The sequence below is a fragment of the Bactrocera latifrons genome, unplaced genomic scaffold (genome assembly GCF_001853355.1).
Source record: "Bactrocera latifrons isolate USDA-ARS-PBARC rearing strain unplaced genomic scaffold, ASM185335v1 scaffold_147, whole genome shotgun sequence".
Classification (NCBI taxonomy): domain Eukaryota; kingdom Metazoa; phylum Arthropoda; class Insecta; order Diptera; family Tephritidae; genus Bactrocera; species Bactrocera latifrons.
In genome coordinates, this window is record NW_017534930.1 from 218,149 (window position 1) to 231,238 (window position 13,090).

Here is a 13,090-nt window from a genome sequence, read left to right on the forward strand (position 1 = left end):
CAAACGAAACATATTTCTTTCCACTTCAGCCGAAGCACACGACCGAGATAGGTGAAAATTTTCAGAAAGTCGCTTCTGAATTTGTGTAATTCGTTTTTCGATCAACAACGGATAAATAAGTGGACTAGTAATCATTTAATATTTTCAGTGCGTGGCTAGTAAATATATTTTCTAGAAAGATAAGTGTAAATTGCGGGTTTTGTCATTTTCGCAGTGCTTTGCAACGCAGTTAGCAAAGCAGCACCGCGCTGGCCGCAGTAGCGCCGCCATTGGAAGAAGAAATTTTAATACGTCGCGTTTTTGCCAATCCATTTGTCGTGGCGCACCTGGCGAGATTATATTTGTGAGCTAAAAAATCGGCACCAAACCAAAGGAAGCTTGAAGCTCTTTGTTGCAGTTCTAAATTTGTGTTAAGCTGCTGAACTATTTTCTGGTATATATTGGGAGAAAAAATAGCTGAAAAATGAGTGCCGGAATGCCCGAGTTGGGCTCTAAGATCAGCTTGATCTCTAAAGCTGATATTCGGTACGAGGGTCGCCTATATACCGTAGATCCCCAGGAGTGCACTATTGCTCTTTCGAACGGTAAGTTACACCTACACATTAGTTGCATATACCGTTATGTGGAGCGCTAATCACACCATTTGCAAATTTGGGGGGAAAATGTTTCTTTGCTGTTGTGCAGCCGTTGTTGACGTCGGCGTCAACGTAATAGCGAAGGCAACAGCAAAGCAGTGTAAAAGCGAATTGAGCGAAAAGGAGTGTAGAAAACCGTGCAGTGAAAAAAAAAGAAAATGGTTTCTTTCATTTATGCTGTTTCATTTCACATCGTTCTTTAATTCCTTTGATTATTGCGTTTTGTTTGTTGGTGTATTCATGTTATTGAAATTTTTTCTTTTGTTGATTTGTGGTTGTCTGATTTTTATATGTCATGTTGGCACTGATTTTTTTTTTCACTTCAGTACATATWTTTATTTTTTATATGTCAAAATTTTTATATCAATTTTTTGTTTTTGTATATRATAATTTTCAATTAACTTTCTTTGGGTGTCCGGGCCGTTATTCTGAACAACGATTAACGGAAATAACTGCTACCGTTATTAGTGTTTCCCACGATATGTTTAATAGTTTTGTATGTATTTTTTTATGAATTTCTTAAGCTAATTTAAATTCTATATAAAAAGTAAATGACGGTTTAAAAAAATAAATTCCATAGTCTGAAGCAAATTTTTGAAGAGATACTATTTACATATTTATCGGATATGCATATTCATTGACATTGTTTTCACACATAACATTTTAAGGAAGTTACATATATTAAACTATTTCATATTTAACTTTATTTCAGTTCGATCGTTCGGAACAGAGGACCGGGAGACACAGTTTCAAATTGCTCCACAGAGCCAAATATATGATTATATACTTTTTAGAGGTTCTGATATCAAAGACATTCGGGTTGTTAATAACAGCCTTCCGCATCCAAATGACCCGGCTATAATGCAAGTGCAGCTACAAAATGGACAGCATATGATGCCGCATTTCCCCATGCCCAATATGAATCCTCCACATGCACCGCCGATGAATGCAGTCGGAGGTTATGGCAATCCCTTTGGAATGGGAGGACTAGGTATTGGAGGGGCTGGTGGTGCTGCACCTTCATTAGCACCAGGATCTGGAGCACCGGGACCATATATACTAGGTGGTGGTAATCAACCACAATCAACTCAACCGCCTCAGCCACAACAGCAGCAGCAATCGAAATCACAGCAACAACAAAAGCAACCAAGTGAGTTACTTACCAACAACAACAACAACAATCTGACCCATGTTCAGCAACCAGACCAAATACAGGAACAAACACAACAGCTATCACATCATAATAAAACAATTGCATCCACAATACCAACGAATCAGACCCAATTGCAGCAGAATAATGATTTAAACGCATCGACGCAAACGAATTTAACGCCAACGTCGAACACTTTAAATTTGGGAGCAATTGGTGGTGCTGGTAGTATAATTGGTAGTAATGGTAATAGTGGCGGTGTCATCGGTAGTAACCGTATAACTAGCGGCGGCGCCAGCCTAATTGGAGGTTTACTCGGTAGTGGTGGAGGTGCTTCTTCTGGTAGCAATATTACTATTTTAGGTGCAACTAACAAAGTGAAGAAAATAATGTCTCAAGCAGCACTTAAAGAGCACAAAGACCAAGGTGTGATGGTAACGCCTTTTTTGAATTGGAGAAAGTTTGATTTGTGCGCTTAATTTTTTTTTTTATCTTTGAATTTTTTTTTTAAACAAATATTTTTTTTTTAATTAAATATCAGTTTTAGTTGATTTGGTATTAGTAAATATCGGTAGATTTGAATTATACTAAAAGTCGTAATTGAATATTTTATAAAACAATAACTAGCAATTACTTGCTCCTTGGTTTAAAGTGTTTCGGCATCTGGACATTTTTATGATGTAGACGATTTGACTTGATACATATTTCGGATATATCCCTTAAATTTTTTTTTTTATATAAAAGATAAAGGATTCTAAATATTTTAGTAATAAGTACGTTTAAGTCATATTTTTTTCAAAAGTGGGATCTTCGTGAGGCAAAGTTTTCAGCAGACATGTGCTRGTTAAAGTCGGTATTAATTTTTCATGTGACTGCTTCATTGTTTCGAGTATTAGAGAAATATACGGTACGGAATTCTTTAAATTGATTTTGAACATGATCTACACGAATCCTTTAACACGGGTACTATTGAATAAATGGTAATTAGTCACAATTCCTTGAGAACAATCTTTGGATTACTACTGAGAAGCCACGTTCAATTCTTTTCTTTTTTTTACTTTTGAAGGAGCACAAAATTAGCTTGAAAATAACAAAAGAGCCAGGGAATYACTCTAATTTACCGCTTGCAGTCCCTTATTTATATGTTTTGAGCTATTTTTTATATACTTATCTTTATTTATTTATTTTTTTAGATAATTTAATTTAAAGCACATGCATTTTGTATAATAATTTATACATTAATATAATAATGTAATAATAAAATAATATAATAATGTTTCGTTAGACATACTTGCCGGTGCATCGCGTTCAACGACACCTATGAGCCATGTTTCGCTAAAGAGTGGTTCACCCGATTTGGCCGCTCAGCAACAGCATCAAAATCAACATCCGAATCAGAACACCGGACATGGCGGCAACTCGCGTGATGCTGGCCACAAGCGACAAAATCATCAACAACGTGGTGGTAACAATAATCAACGCAACAATGATTTTTACCAACAGCCACGGGATCGACGTGATTCTGGACGTCACACCGACGGCAACTATAATAATCAACATGAGGTTCGTGGTGGTAATAATTATAGTAATCAACGTAATAACCATCAACGTGGTGGAGGTGGCGGCGGAGGCGGCCAAAATCATGCCTGGACCATGCACCGTGGAGGACCTAATAATGCTAACAATATGATGGTACGCAACCGAGGTGGCGGACGTGGACGGATGCAAARTCAAGTAAGTATGCAGAGTGAAATATAGACGAGAGTCTGAAATTTAATAATGTTTGCGAGGGCGAGCAAATGAAATTTCAATGACAAAGCTATTCAAATTCTCTTTTTTGTTTGCTTTCAGGGCTTTCGACCAATGGGCGGTCCTGGTGGCAATCAAAATAAACCCCGGAATCCGAAGAATGCTATTAAATTTTTACAAGATTTCGACTTTGAGCAGGCMAATGTTAAATTCGAGGAGCTACGTTCCCAATTGTCCAAATTAAAGGTGGGCGAAGAACCCAAAACAGAGCAGGTATTCATTCGCTTTATTTTGCTTATTTTGTTTCATTTTATTTTTACGATTTATATTTCTTTTTACGTCATAATTTTTATTTTAAATTACTTTATTAACAAATTCAACATGACTGTAATTTAATAAAATGAAATCTTCAATTCGAGACGATCTTCTATGATATCGCAACCGAGCCGAGATCGACAAACGTAGAATTTACCTTTTCTTGATTAGAATACATTAGAGTTCATCTAGAATCCGAAAGATTTCAATTTCCTATTGTGCTGCGAAATTTGTAACCTCCCTATATTTTATTTAACTTTTAATATTATTTGGCTTATTGTTGTATTTTTTCTTTACAACGTGAATTGTAAGTGTATAATATAACGGTACAAAATATTAACTATAGCATCTCATAACTTCTTATAATATCATGTTTCATAAATTTTTGTAGTGTCCACCGCTTCACTTAATTTATTTGTATTTCGCTAAAATGCTTCCAATATGCCTTTATAGATAAACGGTGAAACTGACAAAAAGGAAGACTCTGGTAATGAGACCGGCGCTGGTGAGCATGAACCGGAAGAAGAAGAAATTACTGTTGGATATGATAAGACGAAGTCCTTCTTTGATAATATTTCGTGCGAAGCAGCACAGGATCGTAGTAAGAATAAGAAAAATGACTGGCGTCAGGAGCGCAAGCTAAACAGTGAAACATTTGGGTTTTCATCTACAAGACGTGGCGGGTAAGTTGTGTTTAAAAACTTAAAAACACTCTCAAATTAAAGAACAAAAAAATATTGAGTATCACTGATTTCTACATAATCGTTTAGATATCGTGGTCGCGGTAACTATTACAACCGTAATATGGGTTCTTATGGCGGTGGTTACAATCGCAACTATCGCGGAGGCAGTAATTATCGTAATCGTAGCAGAAACCCGAATGCTGCTGCAAACAACGCAAACGGCGGTGCTTCTAATACTAATACTGGAAACTCCGGTACGTCTAATAATAACAATGGTGCCAACACGGCTGTAGCACTGAAAACTCAAGTGCAAACACCACAAACATCGGTCTCWGCGTCTGGTTCAACTCCAAATGCCACGAAATTAGCAACTGTGGAAAATAGCAACACACCGCAGCCAATCGCAGCTGGCGGAGTTGGTAAGTCTCCATAACTTCGCAAATGATAGTTGAAGTATACGAATTACTCGCTTAAATATAGAAGGAGAAAATTGTTTCACTTATACGAATGCCGTCATTTATAAGCGTTATCAAATATTCTTTAGCAATATTATACCCTGGCATTCTCAGTTTTGTACRTCTAATGGTTGTTTTTAACACCTAGAGCTACTCTAAATAGATATAGAGTTATATATGTATATATATATATATATACATAATCACGAAAATGAGATGAGTGGAATTTCTGGTGGCTATCTGTCCGTCCGTCGTCTGTGCAAATGTCAATTCGGATTTTTGCAAAGTATTCTGATGGAATTTAGTACACGTGTTTCTTGGTATGATGTGATGATTATTATAGTTAAAGTTTCACAATAACCTCTCCTCTATCACACATGCTCACAAAGGTCCAGTACTCTGATGAATTGCAKGAACTTGCTGGGAGATAGATATATAAATGATCAGGATGACGAGATTAGTTGAAATTCGGATGAATCCCTCTCTGTCTGTCCGACCGTGCAAACCGTAATTTGCCTACTTCCCCATATATAGCACAATTTTAGATTTCATTGGATTCTTTCACTTTTCAGTACACAAATCAAGAAGCRATTAATATAACGGGATCAAATTTTGCAAATAATTCTTTTAAAGTTAAAGTTTTATTTGAAATTAAAACAATTTTTTATCCTGCAAATTTTTTTTTTTTTTCAAATTTGAAACTATTTAAAAAAAAATATTATTACTTACTTATAACCACTTGATCAGTTTACAGCTTTTTAAAATTAATAATGTAAGATTTTAAAGACTATGACAACCAAGCAATTTGAATGATCAAACTCTGTTGTTGTTGAATTCTGAATTTACATTTATTTTCTGCCGTTACAACAACAACAACAATGATCAAACTCTATCAAAAAACGTATGATAGAATCTGTCAAATTTGATCACAATCGGCCCTCTGTAGTATTTCACTTTCATGGTACATATTTAAGAAATCATTAGTTTTGCTTTTTTACAGTATATAAAACTAAATCTAATACGTTAACTTATTTTTTTCAGGCCAATAATGATAACAATCCTCAGAACCAAAYAAGAAGGCATCAAATACTAAATTAATAGCAAAAGAAGCCACAAGAAATCAACAAATATCAAATATATCAAGTACAGTACATAAATGAGAACATCATAAAAGGAAACAACGGAAAATATCTATGCATCATAAATGGAAAATCTAATGGAAACTGGAACGTACGGAAGAAAAATATATTTATATACGGATGTTCTTCGCTCTTTGTGTTTTACCAAATATTTCTTCCAACAACTGCGATGCATAACAATAAGTCTACTTTTACAACATCAACATGTATTTGAGCGTTAAAACCAAGAGTTCAATAAGACGTCAGCAATGCGAATAATATTAATAATGATGATTAAGAATATACAGAAAAGAAGAAGAATAAATACAACGTGGAATCATTCAAAGATGTTAGTAAAATAGTTTTATTAAATCTGATACAAACAACACAAGTCCAAACGAAAAAATTAAAACAAAAAGCAGCGAAAAAAATTAAAGAATTTGTATGTTATAAAAATGAAATGAAATTGAATTTTAAGAAGCAAAAAGAGAGAATTAAATTGAATGAAAATATGAATGTTCTGTCGGAACTTAAGAAGATCGCTCATCAATGAGCAAGTTGGATGTAATTAATTAAAAGAAGGGGTAAAGCTACTACTGTAAAGGCAGAATTACATTGTAGAAATGGTGGTGGTATGTTTTCGACCTCGAAGCATACAAATACGAAAGCATTTACAAAACATTAAAACCAGAGAAAATAAAATTAGATATAAAATACGACTTTTATGCTGAATCCTTAATTAAACAGGAAATTCAATTTATAAATTACAATTACCTACAATTAAAAAAAGAAAAACAAATTTTAAAAGTTTGCAGAGGATGAGAGTGAGCCAAATAAAATCAGCATAAATTAAATTCAAAYAAAAAGGAAACATAAATAAATATATTAGCAGGTTAATACAACAAGAGAAATGTCGATACGCCCATACTTACAAACTACTCATGCACACAATCACACAAACACACACAAAGCTGGCCTACGATATGCAATGCAACTTCGGAGTAGTAAAAGAAGGAATGTTATCTCTAAAACGCACATAATACATACGTATAACAAGTGGCGTCAACTTAATGGTGGCGACGTTATCACCTGTGTTAAGTTAATWGAAGGAACTGAGTTTCGGGCAACACAACGGGAAGCGAAGGCGCGAGAATATGTTATAGTTGGAGGTGAAAGTAAAATTCTAAGAATTTTATACTAGGAAGCAACAACCTACGTTTTCTCAACTTTAATACCACAACCACAACAACAACAACTACTACTACTATTATAATTATTACTATTTTAATTTTAAGAGTTAAAATATTTTAAAACATTTACAATTAAATTGATTGGCTAAGCGCTAAAGCAGAAAATGTTTGTCAATAATTGCACATATCCATTAAGAAACGTAACTGAACGAATGCGCGTGCAGATTGGTGCCAATGACATGTTTAGCATTTGTTTTGCTTTAACAGGTTAGTTCGATTTGTTAATTAACAGTTTTCCTTTGCAAAGGCATGTAATTACGTCGTACACTCATCTCATATCATCATGTATATGATTATCTTAAAAAAAAAAAAAACAAGCAAAGTGCAAAAATAAAGTTTCCTTCGCGATAGTTTGAATAAAGAATTTTAAAGAGTTTTATATACGCAGCGCATGCATGCTTAAAGCGGTCTTCAATTTAGTTTTGCCCAATTGATTTAACAAAACGCATAAATTTAGTACGCCACGCATTCGTAACTCTTGATATGGCTTTTGAAACGATTTAACACAACTAACAATTAAGCCCAGCCTATTCCCAAGTGTGATATCCTTATGTGGCGTATTTACTAGAATTACACTTTAAATATAAGCGAGTTTTTACGTATTGATTGCGTGGAAACGATACAGGACAGCAACATTTTGCATAAACGAAACGGTTTTCTTTTAATATAAACGTTAGTGTAGCTTTCAGGGCATTTTAACCAGTTGCTCTAGCTGAGTGCAGCCATCCATCYATTCATTACAAAACCACCATCGAATTCACATGCACACAAGTATACACATACACAAACATAACAATTGTAGATTATATTTACTGAAAATAGCGTGCAAATGTAAGGGGATAATTCTATATTATACTACCGTAAAAATTATAAATATATTATGTAAATGTGCTCACTCTCAGTATATATATATACACTATATATGAATACAGTTAAAGAGTATAGCATTCAAAATGGCAGAAACCCGTTGTCGGGGATTATACGAGCGGGAATTACTACAAATACAAAATATACACAAATATGTATTTGAATTAAATGTAGCATAAATTCGAAAAAAAAACAATACAGATCAAGATAAACCACTGCAAATAAATAAATATTAAAAAAAAAATTAAAATAAAAAATTTGATAATAAAAGGTACTAATAAAAAAGAAAATATATTATTAAAAGTTTAAGTCAGTAATAAGCAATGGTATTTATTATCTTTTATTTTCCTTTCCAATTGCTGATAGGTGTTAGCTTTAGGAAGGCATGTGGGATGAAATGACGTTAGATGGCAATTTATTCGAGAGATGATAAGAGAATCCGTTCGAATGATTTTGGTAGATATTTAGGGTATGAWACGCGTTCTTGATCGACTCGTCCCGATAAATCTGAATTTTTCAAAAAGAGTACGTTTGTGATCGAATTTAAAGCCAGGAACGCAATCAATACCATCGATCAACCAGCGCATTCACCATTTGGCTCCGTGTTATTTTCCCAAACTGAAATTGCCGYTCCGTGGAACCCGTTTTCAGTCAATTGAAAAGAGAGATAAAATTCGATGAAGTAGCTGAAGGCCATTCCAAAAAGTGCTTATGAAAAGTGTTTCGACGACTGAAAAACTGTATTACATCTGCTGGGGATTACTTTGAAAGCGACAAAATAAATTATAATGTACAGTTCCAACMCAAGCTGATTGCGGTTATCGTCACTAATTTTAATGTTAATTAATTTTTTTTTTTAATTAACTAATTGGAGGTCTCGAACATTTTGTCAGATTTTTGGGAATAAACCAAAAGTTAATTGTTTATAAAAAAAAAAAAACAATCAGGCACTGGGTTTTCATGCTTTCAAAGCAATTTATCTTTGAAATCTACTGGGAGATTTTTTAGGTACTTGGTCAACGAAGATGTTGCTGAAGAATAAGAAAATCCAAAGTGAAAACGGTGCTCATTGCTGTTTTTGACATCAAAGACATCTCCCACCATAAATTTGTTCCACTTGGACAAACCGTCAACGCCAAGTTTTACGCGGAAGTCCTCAAGAGACTCAAACGAAGGGTCAATTGGCTCTGACAAGACATCGCAGCCGATTGGAAGTCGCACCACAAGTCCCCGGCTCACACCGGATTTCTTGTGAACAGTTGCCTAATCAAGGCCGGCATCCTAGTGCTTCCACAGCCGTCCCACAACCCAGATCTGCTCCCGAACTTTTTTTCCTTGCCTGCAAAGACCGATGAAAGGCAGGCATTTTGAGACGACAGAGGGGATCCAAGCAGCATGCACCTCGGCTTTCAAGGCTATTGCGGAGAATGCCTTCCGGAATGCTTTCAATGTTTGGAAATCGGACTGGCAGCGCTGCATCGACGCAAAAGGAGCTTAATTTGAAAGTTTTTAAAGAATTGTAACGATTGGTTCAATAAATTTTCGACTCAGTCTTATTACTTTTCGCACAAATCCTGTACACCTCCTTCGTAGCAGTCGGCCATCTTCGCACTGCGACATAAGAATGTTACGTGCCGAATTTGGTTCAAATCGGTCGAGCAGGTCTTGAGATAAGTCACTTTACCTAATAGTGGGCGAGTCCACGGCCATCGTCGAATTTTTACACTGGCTCGAATAAAGCAATCCCACAGCTGGTTTTTAACAGTACAATTATGGGTAGTAAGCGGGCTTATCCGCTTTCATGCATTTTCACACTGTTGGTAATAGTTCTTATGAAAATTGTCGTAAGCGAATTTGGCTATCGTTGCTTTGGTGGTCTAGGAGATATGTTTATTAAACCTATTAAAGCGCATGGTCACGCCCACTTTCCCAATATTCTTAGCTCAGACGTGCTCCTTGCTATCGTTTGTGCCAAATTGCAGTTTATCTTTTATGCGTCTTCAATTAATGGCGTTTTGTAGGCGTGGTAGTGGTCCGATTACGCACATCCAAAAACTAATTTTGTTTTTGTACTAGGAACCCGCATACCAAGTTCCATCACGATACCTAAAAGAGCCAGAGCMATGGCAGATCAATCCTAGATACTCTACAGCATTCGCGAGAAATCTTCTATACTTCATTTGCTGAAGAATCTCTAGAGGAACTCCTGGAAACACACTTCGCTGGTAGTTAGTTAACTGCTGTGGAGATACAATCTGACATACCTACAAATACAGCAGACCGATCTGATCCGATCCGATCGTTTCCCCGATTTTATGGGTAGATGAACTGAATAGATTACTACTTCAACTCAATGGAGAAGGTTTTAAAGCAGTAAAGCACTACTAAAACGGAACTGCCGAAATAAAACCAAAATACCTCAATTTAATCTTCCCTCAGTTGGTAGTACAATCACAACTAAATATCTGGGGTTTGAAATCGATAGTAAACTAAATTGACACATTAAGATTGAAAAAATAGCAAATAAAGCGTATATGACCTACTATATTCACTTTATCTATAACGACGGGTTCAAAATGGACTGCGACTGACCTCGAAATCTCTGTATCTATCCGACTGCTGAACTCAGGTAACATGCACCAAGCAAAAGCAATAGGTATAGGGAGGGCCTGTGCTGCTCTATTGAATAACTATCGGAGGTTACAGAAATCAATATAGGTAGGCAGCGCTGCTGCCTTTGCGTCGCCACTAATTAATTCCAGCGTAGTTAACAATTGCAGAAAGGCTTTAAGCTCACTGGGGGGAACCTCCACCTATCCTTAATTTGGGTTCCGGCTACAGGAACATTTTCGGTAACGAAAAAGCAGACGAGTTGGAGAAACAATGAGTCTTTTTAGATGAATCTGAAACGGAGTTAATACCAGGCCCGTTGCGAACAATCAAATGAGAGAAATTAATAACCAACTGCAAGTTAATGGGTAAGCCTTATATCAATATTTGCCACACTTTCCCTATAAATGTTCAGCGTTAGCACAAACCAGACACAGTACACTTGGAACCCATCAGGCACCAAACTTTCAATGGCTGTCTAAAAAAAAGCACAGCAATCATTAGTGGTCCGATGTATGGAAGTCACTCGTAGAGTAATAATAAGCGAACGTAACTAATACTTCTTATTACTGCCATTAATGAATAATGAGTTAAAGTCTGAGAAATCAGTCAATTAGAAGTCATATCGTTCCTTTCTCCGGTTGAGTCCATACAGTTCCGACTTTTACTTACCTTGGTAGATCATCTACATGCTTTCCCCGAGAAATAGCGGAGAGAGTGAAATAGAGAAATTGCGTTCAAAGGTAAACGTAACAAAATTCTGAAAAAGATCCAAAGTTGTAGAAAGGAACCGGAATGAAACTTGCACAATTACATCTTCAATATTGTAACCATAACTAACGATTTGCATTTAAATTCTAGCCTACTTAAGAATCTGACATCCCTTTCTCTGTAATAACGGATTTTTCAATAGTAGCTACGCTACAAAATGGACCAATAGGGACAGCAAACCACGCCACATTTTTCCCCGCTCTTTTGACATTTCTTTTCAGTAATGTTTGCCATTTCATCATGGAAAGATATACGATCCAACAACGAGTCGAAATTTTAAAAATTTTGTACTGAAATTCGGAGTCAGTGGCTTCAACTTTAAGAGCCGTCAAAAGTTTTTTTTTTTTAATACAACAAAAAGTGTTTGCGATATCAATGAAATTATTTATTCTAGTGAAAGTACATTCGTACGTACTCCATGAGTATCCATTGCGAATCGCTACCGCTCAATGATAACCAAATAATTTTGGCCTGAATTGGATGATATGGACATGAAGAATACATATGTGGTTCAAACAGGACGGCGCCACAGATCACACAGCAAAGATCACAATAGATTTATTGAAAACCAAGTKTGGCGAACGTGTTATCTTACGAAATGGCCCAGTCCTCCGCCTCGGTAGTGAGATTTGATGCCGTTAGACTATTTCCGGTGGGGCTGTGTCAAGTCTATGGTCTATGACAACAAGCCAGCGACGATTGATGAACTTCGTACGAATATCGAATGTGAAATTGCAGCAGTATCGGCCGATTTTCGAAACATGTTTTCATATCAATAGAGACGTGATTAAAGTGGGCATGAATTTTTTCTTGGTAGGATTAGGTTTAGTGCGAACAAATTGCAACTTAAATCAGCGCACCAACTTCAGTAGTATATTACAAATTTTAGTAGACAATTATGCATCTGTTATGAGCTTAAAAAATGTGGTGTGGACAAAATATTATTCAACAGCTGAAAAGCAGAATTGATAATTATTATAACAAACAATTCAATATTATTTCTTTGAAATTTTTATTCTCTCTCTCTTACGATTTTAATTAATGTATGTTTTTATGAACTTCGGATTCAGTGATAGCATGATAGCTATATAAATATACTATATACATACATACATACATATATAGGATAAGGGAGATTCGAAACAAATTATTTCCAAAGATCTGCTTATATGTTCGCTTTTTATTACAGCATTGGAATGTGGTAATTTTTATATACCACATTTTATATGTATATTTATGACAGACGAAAAAATTCGTTRGGTTTGGCGGCTAATACATACGTGTGTACTGGAATTTTCTCAAAATATCTGGAAGTAATGCCGATATTGTGGAACCCCTGATGATGATACTGATATACATCCTTGAAAGAAATCCGATGAAGTATTAAATTTATTTAAAAATGATGTGAAAATAAATATCTCATATATGGTTTTTCAATAGGCCACTACCAAAGAAACCGATATGGATAGCAAACTACGCCATATTTT

The 13,090-nt window shown here is 35.5% G+C and overlaps 1 protein-coding gene across 2 annotated transcripts; it reads left to right on the forward strand.

Annotated features, from left to right (window-relative positions):
* LOC108965748 (protein LSM14 homolog B) lies at window positions 1-8,374 on the forward strand. Of its 2 annotated transcripts, none has more exons than XM_018928349.1 (7): window positions 1-584; window positions 1,348-1,785; window positions 3,071-3,519; window positions 3,637-3,807; window positions 4,303-4,532; window positions 4,620-4,951; window positions 6,029-8,374. In XM_018928349.1, exons 1-7 carry the CDS (start codon window positions 464-466, stop codon window positions 6,034-6,036), a joined length of 1,749 nt encoding a protein of 582 aa, XP_018783894.1. In that variant the 5' UTR covers window positions 1-463; the 3' UTR covers window positions 6,037-8,374. The 2 variants fall into 2 exon arrangements, with proteins under 2 accessions (XP_018783894.1, XP_018783895.1); XM_018928350.1 differs by having other exon boundaries at window positions 3,694-3,807.
* Window positions 8,375-13,090: the final 4,716 nt, after the last annotated feature.